This window comes from Pseudonaja textilis, chromosome 4 (assembly GCF_049901715.1).
Source record: "Pseudonaja textilis isolate UNSWEBS1 chromosome 4, rPseTex1.2, whole genome shotgun sequence".
In the NCBI taxonomy this organism is placed as follows: Eukaryota; Metazoa; Chordata; class Lepidosauria; order Squamata; family Elapidae; genus Pseudonaja; species Pseudonaja textilis.
Genome location: NC_141993.1, coordinates 5,186,516 through 5,201,780, shown reverse-complemented (window position 1 = coordinate 5,201,780; position 15,265 = coordinate 5,186,516). Strand labels below are relative to the sequence as shown.

Sequence of the window (15,265 nt, the reverse complement as noted above, 5' to 3'; positions counted from 1 at the left end):
GTTGCTCAAGTGTTCAAATGATTTCAGCTTAGTCGGTCTTCTAGCATAGTCAAAATAGTATGCCTTTTTGAGCTCTTGTCTTTGTTCTCTAAAATACTGATTCCATCTTCTTCCCAAGTGGCAAAAAATGGGGAAATCTTTTTTTTTCCCCTTTGTATCTGCCATTCACTTGGATGAATTCCTCACAGATTTCCAGTAAGGTCATATGATTGAGAAACTGGAGCTGATGTTACTTAACTCTCACGTTCTTTAAAAGGACAGCTAAGCCCTTTAGTGCATAATCTCTATTCAGGTCCTTCTCAGAACATCTGAAATTGCCAAGTGAGTGAATCCAGTTTTGCTTTGTCCTTTTCTGGTGGGTCTTTGGGGAAAATGGGAAAATGAACTGTGCTCATGAAATAGATTGTATTGATTATAGTGTCACTACTTCCTTATAAAAGCTGATCTTTTCCCTCTGCTCTATGGCTTTGATTAATTTCAACCGGTCCTAGCTCTTCCTAAGTCATTGAAAAGCTGCTTTCGGATTACTTTCCATATCTGATTCTAGATCTCTCTGGGCTTATCTCAGAATTATCTTTGGCTTTCATGGCTCTGCATCCAGTGACAGTATAATTTGTCTGTGTTTTTATTGCTTTGTCGAACACCTTGATTTAAAACACAGCTGGTCAGTTAAGACTTCCTTAGGAGATCTGCAGCAAAAGAAATTGTGTAACTTTTCAGAATTTCACAGAAGAGGAAAAACGAGCGTACAGGCTTTTCTGTAAAAAAAAACCAAGCTGGTTCGGCGATATTTGTCTATCAATCAAGGAACAAAGTCTGTTCGTCCAATCAGATGAAGACCCTATTCATTTTAGATTCCTGGGCTTTAATTTTTAATCAATTTGCTTTAGAGTTGGGATCAGGAAGAAGGATTATGAGCCACAGTGGTGCAGTGGTTAGAGTGCAGTACTGCAGGCTGCTTCTGCTGACTGCAATTTGGTGGTTCAAATCTCACCAGGATCAAGGTTGACTCAACCTTCCGTCCTTCCAAGGTTGGTAAAATGAGGACCCAGATTGTTGGGGGGCAAGAGGCTGACTCTGCAAACCACTTAGAGAGAGCTGTAAAGCAGTGTATAAGTCTAAGTGCTGTTGATATTGCTATGATAACAGTCCCTGGTTTGTGGGACTATAACTGTGGCCCCCAAAAGCAGCATTTAACAACCAGCATTTTTTGTGGACAGTGCAATGACTGGGTTAACATATTTTCCATACAGTGCTCACAGTAATAATATGATTACATACAAATTTTTTATCTTCCAACTTCTGTCCCTAAGGTCCTCATTATAATTCTAATATATTATTTTATATATCAATATATATTCTACTGTTTTACCAATTTATACTTATTTCTTTATTTTTCCCATTTGTTGGGGTTCTTCTACATTTACCTGATTATCTTTAAACAATACCCCTTGAAGAATTTCTAATACCAGCCTGCCTGTAAGCCAATCAGGTTATGGTGCCATCTTCAAACTTTATTTCTCTACCTAGTGGTGAGCAGAACGTAGCTGTAGAGTGCAGTTAGATAACTGGTAAATAGAGCTTTGCAAATCCTGGAATGGGGGATTTGATTCAATGAAGCGTCAATCAACTCTCCCTCCCAAAGTAGATTCACCAGATGAATCTCTTTCAAAGCAGTGGAATCAGGGAATCAATGTCTCCAAGGTATCTGAAGAGCTTCCTCAAATACTTTAAAGATTTAGTGGCTTTTCTGCTGCATTGTACAGAATGTTGTAATTTTCAGTTCCGTATTTGGAGAAAATATGAGAAGAAAGAGGTTGAGTATTGCAAGGGCATTGACGGGGGAAAAAAAAGCACCAGGTAGTATGATTTATCAACTGGTTCAACTCTCTATCAGAACTCTTCTGGCATGACAAAAGAATAACAGAGTTGGAAGGGATCTTGTAGGTCATTTAGTCCAACACTCCATCCAAGCAGGAGACCCTAACCCTACCTTGTGGGTAAAGCCTTGTTGGGATCTGAGACTTGGCAGGGTCTTGAATTCTCCAATGGGTCTATCAATTGTGCTGCACTGATTCCATTCAATTTTGGTGGAAAATCTTCTCCCAAAACACCAACATCTCTAGAGAGATCCAGACAACATTCCATTTCTCTGAAGCAAACAGGTTACAGTGACTGACTGGTCTCTCTTCTACTTAGAAGAGGTCAGAGAACTTTACATGCAGAATGTTGACAGGGGTGGTCTTCAAACATTTTAGCAAAGGGTTCTCTGCCTGGTTGCTGGGTGGGCATGGCCATGGTGGGCGTGGCCTAGGCGGCCTCCTGCATCATGTTGAGGGGGGCCTTTTTTCCCATCCCAGGCTCTGGAGGCTTTCCCTGAGTCTCTGGGGGGACATTTTTGCCCTTTGCTCCAGAGGGTTTCTGGAAGCCAGAAACAGGCCCATTTCCGGCCTTCTCAAACTTCCAGGAGGCCCATTTTTCACCCTCCCCAAGCCTCTGCGCACGCCCTGCACTTACCTGCATCCGAAACGGGCTGTGTGGGGAGTCCTGGGTGGGGAAGGGTGGGCAGGGCCAGTGAGGAATGGGATTCTCTGAACTGCACAGAATCTTAGCTAGAGGATCGCCCAAACCCCTGCGAATCCCCAGCAGCCCATCCCTGAATGTTGACCAAAGACAGTTTGAGCGTGGGTAGGCATTAACGGAGATCCCAGAAGAGAGAATCATGCTACAACTGATAAGAAAACAAGAACACACCAACATCAAAAGTCATGGGCATAAACACAATGCAGACCCACTCTTGAAATACACTTGAGTAGCTTTGATTTGTGACTTACTCCAAAGCTCTAATTTGTATTCTAACAAGCAGTTCCTGTAATTTAATGCAAAGAGAGATAAGAAAGTGGTGCAACACACATATTGTATTCTCTCAAGGCATGAATTCTACCACCAATTAGTTACTAACAGGCACAAATAGCTAAGGGGCACAATAAAGAAAATTCCATTCTTAAAAGTTTATACCAGAGCGATAGGTGCAAAAAGACACCTGTGAAATGGGGGGAGGTGGAGAGAGAAAGAAAAAAAGACATTTATGAAAAAGACTCCTATGAAACACAGGCATAGACTCAAGATCACATAAAGTATTAGTATCCCTTTACAAAGTCTTAGTAAGGCCACATCTGGAATATTGCATCCACCTTTGATCACCACATTACAAAAAAGAGGTTGAGACTTTGGGAAAAGTGCAAAGAAGAGCAACTAAGGTGATTAAAGGCCTGGAGACTAAAATATATGAAGAACAGTTGCAGGAACTGGGGATGGCCAGTCTAGAGAAAAATAGGACGAAGGAGGACATGATAGCAGTCTTCCAGTATTTGAGGGGCTGCTACAAAGAAAAGGAGGGGTCAACTTATTTTCCAAAGAACTTGAAGACAGGACAATAAGCAATGGTTGGAAACAAATCAAGGAGAGACCCAACCTAGAAGTAAGGAGAAACTTCCTAATAGTGAAGACAATTAACCAGTGAAACAGCTTCCCTCCCGAAATTGTGGGTGCTCCATCAATGGAGGTTTTTAAGAAGAGATTAGACAGTCTTTGTTATATTGCAAACTCCAATTGAAACATATCTTTGCATATCAAATTGCCAACTTTGATTGACCAACAGCTGAATCTCACATGTCCTATATCCCATATTTTTACATATTTCTCCTTCGCATTCACTTTTTTCTTCTTCTAGGTCCTACCTCTCAGCAATGCTCGTGGTCCTGCTCTTTTGCGCTTTAGTGTCAACAGTGGCATCAGTGTCCACCCCAGCGCCACAGAAAGTCATCCATAGCTGGAATGCTTGTTCCTTGGTGGTGTGTGAACCAGCTGAGAAAGGGATACCAGGACGAGACGGCCGAGATGGAATTCAAGGATTAAAAGGGGAAAAAGGAGAACAAGGTCAGGAATTCATGCCTTCATGGTGTTGTTTAATTCAGCTTTCTGGACATACATTAAAAGAGGTGTTTCCCTTTCATTGCATTTTCTCCAGTGCATTTACTGCATTGGGAGAGTGAAGTGTGTGCCAGTGGAATCATAAATCTCTTTTCTACCAACTCTTCCCCTTGTCCACTTCTTCCTGTCGCTCTCTCTCCTCAGTTGGCTCTTAATAGGCAGAAAGAAAGAAAACTCAACAATGCACTGATGGTGTTACCTAGCTGGGTAAGGAAACATCCACAAGAAAACCAACCAAGCTCAGAGAGTACCAAGGAATTCCCAAAGAAAACTCAGAACAAGTAATTTCAACCAATTACTTGTAAGATTGTATGTAATTGAGCCAAGGAACCTCAGAAATTTAAGGTGGGATTTGTAGGTTAGCCCAGCCCTTTTCTAGCCCTCCAGATTCATTTTTACAATGCTTCAACTGCTGCTGGTGACTCTCCTATAAGTAGAAATCAGTTCAGTACCATATGTAGAAAACATGGGGTTGGGTAGAGAACAGAATGTACATACAACTTCATCCTGTTCTCTTCCTTCAGAAGGACATTTGGAGGAGAGCTCTACTTGCCTTGCATGAACAGAAGGGCAGCCCTGGGTTGTATTGAACAACTGTTGTTGTATTTTAGAGAACATGGATACAGTTTCCCATCAGGCTTCTGGCTAAACATGTGGAGATAGAGCAGAATAGAAGACATCTGAATTTTTCAACGTATTTTATCAGATAGATGAAATAGATCTTTAATCTCAGAGCTTGACCCAAAAATTTCATATAATTAATCCCTGTTTTAAGTGTCTCTTGAACCACCCAGAGGAAGGAAGGAAGGAAGGAAGGAAGGAAGGAAGGAAGGAAGGAAGGAAGGAAGGAAGGAAGGAAGGAAGGAAGGAAGGAAGGAAGGAAAGCATTGAGACGGTCAGAAAATCTGGCTGTGGGCAGAATCAGCCTGCAATGCTGCATTCTAACCACTCGGAAGGAAGGAAGGAAGGAAGGAAGGAAGGAAGGAAGGAAGGAAGGAAGGAAGGAAGGAAGGAAGGAAGGAGGGAGGGAGGGAGGGAAGGAAGGAAGGAAGGAAGGAAGGAAGGAAGGAAGGAAGGAAGGAAGGAAGATCTATTTAGTTTGACTATATTTGCCCTTTTTTTCTATCTCATATCATCAACTAAGTTTTATGGACAACTCTAAAACATCTCCCTCACTTACTAAGTATCCTGTTTTCTAGCCACTGTCAATAAATAGGATGCAAACATACAAGAGTTAAGAAAGAAAAACAGAATATATTTGTTGTTTGTAAAACTGATAGTTCAAATCTTATTAAGATCAAACTAAAGGAAGTAGCAGGACTTGAAGTTACCCATTGGTGGAAAGGATCAGAATGGTCAAGTAATGACCGCTCAGAAAGCTCATCGCTTTCCTTAGTTTCATAGATATATCAAATCTTTATTTAAATTATGTAATACCGGCAGGCATGCCCCATACATATAATTTAATTTCAGGCACATGTTATGCAGCTCTATATTTGATGAGTCATTTCTTCACTTTTGAAGTTAGCTAACTGGAGGGAAACTGAGAAGCCTGGAGAAGAAAAACAAGGATTTAACAGAGAAGGGGGTGGAAGCAAGAGAGTATTAAAAGTGTAAGACAACCCCTTTTCTATTCTGGGGGATTTTCTTCAATTCCTAAATAGATGAAGGTGATTCAGGAAGTAATTTGAGTAGACTTCTCTTGCAGGCTTTTGAGCTTCGCTTAATATAATTTCTCTTGTGTCTTAAAAACATGGAGCCTCCCATCAACAACTTTCTTTAATTCCTATTATGATTATTTGCCTGGGAATTATTGGAACTGAAGTCCAACAAGGTGGTGGGAAAAAGCCAAGACAATTATGATTTCAAATATGTAAGTGAAGAAAGCACAGATGATGAAGGAAGGTAGACAGGACCCTATGACCTGCATGAGTCCACTTTCCAAGCTGCTTCCCAGATATTATCTTGGCTAATTCAGCAAGAATTGGGGACTAGACTTTTATTTAAATTAGGTTTAAATCAGATTGAGGTATACCCAGGGCACCTCTTAATCTCGGTACTAGCTGTAGTTTCTTTGGCCACAAGTCATTCTATTTCTGTTTGAGGCCTTTGTTTTTTGTTATCTTCTCCAGATCTTCTTCTTTCTTCTGCTGTTTTCTTCTTTCTTGCCACCTCCATCATCTGGATTATGCTCAACTGTAGCTGAGTCCATCCACCTTTCTGCTGCACTTCTTCTGCTTCTCTTTCCTTACACCTTTCAAGTATAAGAGCCTTGTTTCCGAAGAGCTGGGCCTTTGTATCATGTGTCCAAAGTAGGGTAATTTAAGCTCGAGCGTTGGCAGGGGTGGTATTCTACCAGTTCTGCCTGGTTTTGCCAAGCCAGTAGCAGCAATGAACAGCAGAGACTGAAGTAGGATAATTTGAGCTCCACCATTGATACCCCTAGTCAGAACCCTGGGTTTTTAGAGAAGTGGGGCAAATGGATTGGATAGTGTGGGAAGAAATATCCATCTGGTTCCGTTCCAAGATGGAAGAAAGACACTGGAAACATGGAGGTTGATTGGAAAGATGGTTTAATGATGAAGCAGATCCACATGTGGGAAACTGACAAAATGGAGTCAAGAATAGTTTATTTTTAACCTTTTCTTGAGCTTCCTGTTCCTGGGCAAGAACATGTGTTCTATTGGCTGTTGTCAGACTCCCATGGGGCCATGTAGGGGTTCTGTAGGGGTCATAGCTCGCTCTATAAGTGTTTTCTCTGAGCTATGTTTGGTTGAAGTTTGGATTGGTCTGGGGGTGATGCAATAATCCCCATTGTGGCTTAATGGCTTTGTCCTGTGTTGGATCTTGAATGATGGCTATTTGCTTATGAATAAAGCTGTCTAGATGCTTGTCTTCTTTCAATAAGCTCTTTATCTCTTAAGTGCTGGCATCTGCTGTGGGTTATTAAGAAAAGATGGAGGTTGCTATCTGCCTCTTTAAAAACATGTTTCTCAATTTCTCCCTTTGGGAAATATAATAATCTGCCTTTTTAAAAAAAACCTCAAAGTATTTCATTCTTCTAGGAAGGTGGGTTCTGACTTTCTACAATAGTTAGGTTTATTCTCTAGGAGGACTAACCCCTGTAACTTTTTCATGGACTACATAGACTTGTATGCACTTTTCCATTAACAATCCTTGCTTCAACTCATTTAAAGGATTGCAAGGCCCCAGAGGAAGCCTTGGTCCTCCAGGGAAGATGGGGCCAGCTGGACCAGCAGGACAAAAAGGGTCTCAAGGGAATACTGGACCGAAAGGAGATACTGGACAAATAGGTAAGATGCATCCTTGGCCACATTTATGGTTTCCAGTTTTTCAAGTGAGGCATCAAATGCACCCAATTTTACAAACTTTTCCCTCTACTGTCATGTACCATTGATATATCTAATCAAGGGTTACTGATAGCTAGCTTCATTGCTCAGAGATATGTCCAACACTATATTTTATCTGTAATCTTACAGACTCAAGAAGATTCAGTTAAAAGTTTAACAGATTTGGAAGGGACCTTGTAGGTCTTCTAGTCCAACCCCACCGCCCAAGCAGGAGACCCTACACCATTTCTGACAGAGGGCAATCCAGTCTTTTCACAAAAGCTTCCAGTGATGAAGGTCCCACAACTTATGAAGGAATGCTGTTCCACTGGTGGATTGCTCTCACTGTCAGAAAATTCCTCCTTATTTCTAGGTTGAATCTCTCCTGGATCAGTTTCCTTCCATTATTCCTTGTCTGGCCTTCGGGTGCCTTGGAAAATAGCTTGACCCCTTCCTCCTCTCTGTGGCAGATCCTCAAATATTGGAAGACTGGTATCCTGTCTCCCCTGGTCCTTCTCTTCTCTAGACTAGCCATGCTCAGTTCCTGCAACTGTTCATCGTATGTTTTAGCCTCTAGTCCCTTAATCATTTTGGTTGCTCTTCTCTGAACTCTTTCTAGAAATGTCTCAACAGTTCTATTCCCCCTGAAGTTCCTGGTTGAGCACAATAGATCATTGTTCTCCCAGGTACATTCCTCTCTCTTTTCTGACTTAGTTCATTTCATTTGACCAGGACCACGTGGAATTCAGGGTTTGCAGGGCCCTCTTGGAAAAGTGGGCCCTTCTGGACCAAAAGGTAACATTGGCCCACAAGGTGAGAAAGGTGTCAAAGGAGAAATAGGTAAGTTTGTTTAATTAAGAGAGATTGACTCCCTCTACTTATGCTCTGGAATTTGATTAAAAAGTAGTTATCGAAGAATAGCATAACAGGCATGTTCAATGGATCGATGTGGCTGTATTCTTCCAAACATCAGTTAAGAGATCACTGGCAATCCATTTGTAATCTCCCAAAGGGATCTCCTCTTCAACCATTACAGGGAGATCAGAAAGATCAGTGAGTTTATCCAAGCTGCTGAGCAAGATCAAAGCATTTTTCCAAATTCTGTCTTCAAACTCTTTTAGGCAATTAACAGTGTGGTTTAAATTGAGAAGAATTGGGATAAAAACGGCAATAAGATACGTGCGGGGAAAAATAGAACTGTATTTTCTCTCCAATGCATCTACAGCTGTTGGATCCTGAGTCTAGATTTGAATTTGCATATGCTTATAGTTGTTATAAATAATTCTTAAATAAATAGAGTGCTAGATCTAACGTCCAAGAATTTGGGAGCACATAAAACACTGAGGAAATGGAAGATATGATGGGAGACAGCCCACTCCAACATCAGATGCAAGAAATCTTACATTTGCTATTTTTCGATGGTTCTGATTGGTTTTGCTGCAATGCCATGACGAGTCAGGTTGGGTATGAATTTAGAAGCATCAGATTAATTTGATATAAACAGGGATTAGATTAGGAGGCTATTTGCCTATTCTTTTGTGCATTTCACAAAGTAGTAGTGCAAACTGGAAATGATGTTCTGTTTGGTGGATTGTTATTTTTTTGCAAAGCGCCTGTCTCATTATGAATATCAGTTTTCCATCTTCAATATCACTGTAGGTCTCAAAGGAGCCCTTGGCCCTCCAGGACCTCAAGGCAAAGTAGGTGCCCCTGGACCAGCTGGGGCCAAAGGATCAGTGGGTGAAAAGGGAATGAAAGGGGACACAGGTGTCAAAGGTAAGTCAAGAGTTGTGCCACATTGCGATCGGTTGAATTTCAAGCATGGCTTTCGTTTTTGTTTCAGGGCTTAGGTGTTGATCTGATTGGCAAATTGGTTGTTTAACCTACTCTCAACTTCTGGAACTGACAGGAGACAAGAGAGCTTTGAAATATAGACAAATAAAAAAGGGAGGGGTAATTCTGAAAAGAACAAACAGGGGCAGGAAGCAAAGTCTTGCAAGAGGTTTTCCATTTGTGCAAAACCAGAAGAGAAATAGATGTTCTGGAAAGAAAGAAAGAAAGAAAGAAAGAAAGAAAGAAAGAAAGAAAGAAAGAAAGAAAGAAAGAAAGAAAGAAAGAAAGAAAGAAAGAAAGAGGGAGGGAGGGAGGGAGGGAGGGAGGGAGGGAGGGAGGGAGGGAGGGAGAGGGAGAGGGAGAGAGAGACACACAGAGAGAGAAACTGATGAAAAAGAGGTGACTGTATTTCTCCAGACATAATTGTCCCAACTCTATCCCAAAATTAAGGGATTCAAGGGTTGTAAAAAAGGAGGTTTTTTTTAAAAAAAAAAATCAAGAACTGGAGAAGGGAGATAAGCCAAATGCCCTGTGATTCTCACCCAGGTTTCTTGACAAGATTATAGAAGCACTTGGCTTCTTCTTGAAAAGTTTTTCTCCCTGTCTCAACTCTCTAGTCTGCAATCCTGGTCTTCCTTCATGGTCTTCCACCCAGCTCCTAAACACGTCCAGTCTAGGACCAGTAGTAGTGAGCTACCCCAAAAAACGTTAGTTTCCTTTCCTACAACTTTTTGCTTCCATCTCACAATCATCTGCAGTTTCGCAGCCCAGGTCTGGAAGCCCAGAGCAGTAACAGTGCTTGAGGTCTTCTCCTATATGGAGTTTGTCCCATTCTTAGTTTTGCTGTGAGATTCCGATGCTGAAGAACCATTAGCTTTGTGACCTTAATCCTGCAATCTGGGAAACAAACTCTCACCTAAGAAGAAACCTGGCTTTGGTCCCTTCTCTTTGCTCTTTCTCTGATTGGTGGCCAGATGCTTGGGTTTTGTTTATTGGTTCATTTTAAGCAAATTAGCCAAGTTAGGTAGAAACCTCAAAAATCCCTTAATTGAATTCCATCTAATTTGGCAAATGAATTCTAAGAAGTTGAGAAGCCGCACAGATGTCACCCATGTTATTCATCAGGAGCTGATCCTGATCTTGAAGAGACTTTCTTTTCAAGTTGTAGCAGATGGCAGCTCCTAACCAACATTGGCTGATCTCCCAAAGCTAAGCAGAGTCAGGGCCACTTGGCAATTGGATGGCATCCACCAGGAAATCCCTAGACTGAAGGCCGAATTGAGAAGTTGGAAACCATCCCAGCAGGTAGCAGTGAGAAACTACATCAATATCTTGGCTGAGAAATAGGAATTGAGCTTGACTCAAAGAAGATTTAGTCTGAAGAAAGTTAGGTTTCCATCTCACTTGTCCATCCTTAGAAACATTTTTAAATGGATCCAACTTTAAAGACTTGCTGGTTTGATCTCTTGCAACAGGACTACAAGGACCACCAGGTCCCCAAGGGCCAGTGGGAAAACCTGGTTCCCCTGGGACCAAAGGAGATAGGGGTGCCACGGGTGAAAAGGGATTAAAAGGCGATAGCGGTCTCTCAGGTGAGTGAGATGAATGTTGCTTCCTTGTTAAAATTTCATTAAACAGCATTTGTTTTGAGTCAGTCCTTTTCATGTCATTGTGACAACCTTTCAGTGTCCTGTTTAGAGAAGACGTGGTTAATATTTGAGATCATCTGTTTGATGTTTCCATGAACTTATCTTCGATGTATTAGTTGGTAATACTAATACATTAATAATAATTAATTAATGATAATAAAGGGACATGGTGACTCTGGGGCCAAGACACTGAGCTTGTTGGTAAGAAAGGTTGGCAGTTCGGTGGTTCAAATCCCTAGCACTGCATAATGGAGTGAGCTCCCGTTACTTGTCCCATCTTCTGCCAACCTAGCAGTTCGAAACCATGTAAAAAATGCAAGTAGAAAAATAGGGAACACTTTGGTCGGAAGGGAACTGTGTTCTGTGTACCTTTGGGATTTGGTCCTGCTGGCCACATGACCACAGAGACGTCTTCAGACAAGGCTGGCTCTTCGGCTTTGTAACGGAGATGAGCCCCTAGTGCCAGAAATGACTAGAAGATATGTGTGAGAGGAACCTTTACCTTTACTTTATTAGTTGGTAACGGGATGGTTGAATCACCAATATTTTCAGCAAGGAAAAGGCACATGGGAAAAGAAGTCAATGTTTGGATTAGTCAACAGCTATCAGGCGCAAAGGTTCAGGTCCATATGTTAAATTGAAGTTCAAAAAAGATTTATTGCTCACGTATGCACAACAATCTAGTCAACTAAAATTGAAGGTTAACTTGGCATCAGCTAAGGGTCAACAGAATTCAATAGGCATTGGATCTGTGGCAATGTACCTACTCTAAGCTGATGATACATTTAACTCCACCTCCCAGTTCTTTTCCCTGCTCTTCTCCTACGTCGGTTTTATGCCAGTGTCTTCCTATTTATGATGCTATGGTCCAATATGGTACAGATTGTCATCATCTTGTTCTCTCTTAGAGGTCAATCTTTTGAAGACTAAAGTTAGCGCACTGGAAGGACAGCTGAAATCTCTGCAGGCCAGCTTTTCCAAATACCAGAAAGGTAAAAATGATGTCCAGAATCCACAAATCCCTCTGGATGAATTTGATCCCTCAGCAAAGAGTTAATGTATTAGAACAACTAAGGCATATCTGCAAGTGTACTGCAACAGCACTAGAGGTGGTATTTAGCAGGTTCTGACCAGTTCTGGAGAACCGGTAGTGGAAATTTTGAGTAGTTTAGAGAACCAGTAAATACCACCTCTGACTAGAGATTTTACAGCATTCTTCCCCTGCCACACCCACTAAGCCACGCCCACAGAACTGGTAGTAAAAAAAAATTGAATCCCACTAATGAACAGCACCGTTTTGCCCCAAACTACTGTAGAAAGCTTGTCAGATGGCGTTAATATTTGGGAAAGTGCTACTGCCCCATATTTGCAAATTATTCACAAGTTGAAGATACTCAACCTCTTTAATCATTGGGGTTGTGTAAGTATCAAAGAGATGCTTCATTTCAAAGAAAGGTCATGAAAAGCTTCCATCTTGTTTCATGGAGCAAGGATCCCCTACAAAACAATCTCTTGCATTTTCAATAACAAGTGTGCAAGGGGAACAGATGAGGTAGAGGTAAAACAACATTATTTCCAAGGAACAACCAGGTTTCTACACTTACTCCTATCCATGCAGTGATGATTTATTGCACATATACTTATTCTACTGTACAACACAGTGGATAAAATGAATTTGCAAGGACACGTTAAAGTTGCTTCCTGGGAAGATAATCCTCATATTTACAAAGATTTATAATGAAAGAGTGAAAAAAAAACACCTAATTTTATTTTATTTATTTATATTTATATGTTGTACTTATTAACTGCTCATAATGGTTTGGACGTATCTCCCATCCTTGCCACTTTTGTTTAATTTTAAGTTGATTTTAATATTTCTTATTTTAACGTATTCTCTGGTTGTAAGCCACTTAGAGGAGCCTCTAGCCAAGATGGGTAGCATATAGATATAATAGCTATGCAAACCATGGTATTTCTGGACAAACCACTGGAAATTTCCCAAGGCCGGGATGATTGGGAAAAAGACATATTGCTAACAGCAGTATTTTAAGAGCCAATGATCTCTTCCTATGGCAAGGTGACCTCGTATCAGTTTGCACCAGTGTAATCATTTAATCAACAGCATCAACGGCTGCTGTTGATGCTGACCTAAGAATGCACCTTTTTTATTTTTGTTCATTCTAGTTACCGAATTCCCAGGCGGACGCACAGTAGGCAACAAAGTGTTCAAAACCAGCGGCTATGAAGGCAACTTCGATGACTTGAGGCAGAGGTGCGCACAGGCCGGAGGCCAGCTCGCGACCCCGAGAAATGCCGCAGAGAACGATGCCATCCAAAAGATTGTGTTGCTCTACAACAAACCGGCCTTCCTTGGCATAACTGACTTAAAGATCAAAGGGACCTTTAAGTACCTGAACGATCAGCCGCTCACTTACATCAACTGGGTGCCCGGGGAGCCCAACAATAGTGGCGGCAAAGAGAATTGTGTCGAAATCTTTTCGAATGGAAAATGGAACGACAAATCCTGTGGGGAAAAAAGGCTCCTGGTCTGCGAATTTTAGACCCGTCTGTCACGCAGCATTTCAATCCAGGGAGGCTGCAAAGTTTTAATACCATGTTTGCTTCTTATCTATAGGCATTAAGGAAATCATGACTTAGCTAATCCTCCCTAAATTCTAGAGAGGGGGGAACTCTTGATTTCATGCATGCAATTAAAATAACTTCACCACCAAAGCCAGTTCCCAGGTATACTTACCACCTAATGAAGTCTATAATTGAGTTTCCTAATAACTTATAGGTGAAAAGGTTCATGGGAGGCTCACTGTCACAGAGGGATTCAATCAAGATCAAGTGAGGTACTACTACCACTCTATAAAGCCTTAGTAAGACCACACCTAGAGTATTGCATCCAGTTTTGGTCACCACACTATAAAAACGAGGTTGAGGCTCTAGAAAAAGTAAGAGAAACCAGGATGATTAGGGGATTGGAGACTAAAACATACCGAGAAAGGTTGCAGGAAGTGGGCATGACTACCCTAAGGAAGAGAAGGACCAGGGGAGACAGGATAGCAATGTTCCAGTATTTGAGGGGATGCCACAAAGAGGAGGAGGGGGTCAAGCTATTTTCCAAGGCACCCGAAGGCCAGATAAGGAACAATGGATGGAAACCGATCCAGGAGAGATTCAACCAGGAAATAAAGAGAAATTTTCTGACAATGAGAGCAATCAACCCCTGGAACAGAAGTTGCCTTCGGAAGTTGTGGGAGCTTCATCACTGGAAACTTTCAAAAAGACACTGGACTGCCATCTGTCTGAAAGGGTGTAGGGTTTCCTGCTTGGGATAGGGGGTGGACAAGAAGATCTCCAAGGTTCCTTCCAACTCTCTTAATCTGCTTATCTGTTACCATCATCTTCGTACCAAGGTTCCTTCCAACTCTCTTAATCTGTTTATCTGTTACCATCATCTTCGTTGTAGTTAGAAATATGCAAGCAGAAACTCTCCCTATGTATTTGTAAATGAACGCAGCCTGTTTGTAAAAGTAGGAAGCAGATGGTGCTGGTTGGGGGAGATTTTATTCTGGTGGGGAATCACAAACGAGATGGAGGCAAATATTCTAATTCATCCACACAGCCATTTTATGGGTTTGTTCAAAGGACGTGTAGATGCTAGAAGTTGTCTGTTTGCTTGCAGACGTTTCATGACCCACCTAAGTAACATCATCAGTGCTAGAAGTAAGTGAGATTTGCTCTCTGTTGTGGCTTGCCCTGTCAGTGTGGGTGAGAGTGGTGGTCATGGTGATTTTCTGAACAAGACTTTCTGAATCCGATGGCTATTCCACCTTGCAAAAGAAACTCAATTTGTGGTAACTGATCATCTGGAAGGGGATTGGATGCAAGAAAGGTGCCTTCAGCATTCATAGCAGTCAGACTATGTGCATACATCTGATTATCCCAAACCTATCAGTCAATAGGTCAAAAACAACACATGGAAATCAATATCTGGTTACTCTTATGAGTTATGTTGGTTTGAATCTCTTTTATTCTTTGAATCTCTTGGATTCAAAGAATGGTTCTAGCCATGCATAGCTGCTTTCCATAGCAGGAATATATATTGCGTGTGTTAGGGATACACCCTAGCAGAATCTGCACAGCAGTCAGTCAGGCAGGCAAAATATGTGAAATAAACGTTTTTGTAGCTTACACTCAGTAAAACAGATACACAGTGCTAATTAAATAGTTTATTCCAATAAGAGTTATAGCATAGTCAAGCAGTCCATATATCATTCACTAGTCCAGTCCGTCCAAGGATTATCCAGTTGCAAATTCCAGTGTCGAAAAAGAGAGGTCAATAAACTTACAAATATCAGTCCAGTAATATATCTCCTTGCAGTAGAGATATGAAGAACTCAAAAACTCCTCTCTTCCTTCAGCAACTCAGCA

At 41.4% G+C, this 15,265-nt stretch overlaps 1 protein-coding gene across 2 annotated transcripts; it reads left to right on the top strand.

The window, feature by feature from the left end:
- Positions 1 to 274: 274 nt before the first annotated feature.
- On the top strand, positions 275 to 14,961 carry LOC113445423 (uncharacterized). Of its 2 annotated transcripts, XR_015743398.1 has the most exons (9): positions 275 to 321; positions 3,734 to 3,939; positions 7,191 to 7,307; positions 8,076 to 8,183; positions 9,003 to 9,119; positions 10,652 to 10,768; positions 11,734 to 11,817; positions 13,010 to 14,193; positions 14,248 to 14,961. XR_015743398.1 is itself a non-coding variant. In XM_026714565.2 (8 exons), exons 2-8 carry the CDS (start codon positions 3,750 to 3,752, stop codon positions 13,384 to 13,386), a joined length of 1,110 nt encoding a protein of 369 aa, XP_026570350.2. In that variant the 5' UTR covers positions 275 to 321; positions 3,734 to 3,749; the 3' UTR covers positions 13,387 to 14,220. The 2 variants fall into 2 exon arrangements, 1 of the variants encoding a protein (XP_026570350.2); XM_026714565.2 differs by lacking the exon at positions 14,248 to 14,961 and having other exon boundaries at positions 13,010 to 14,220.
- The last annotated feature ends 304 nt before the right edge of the window (positions 14,962 to 15,265 follow it).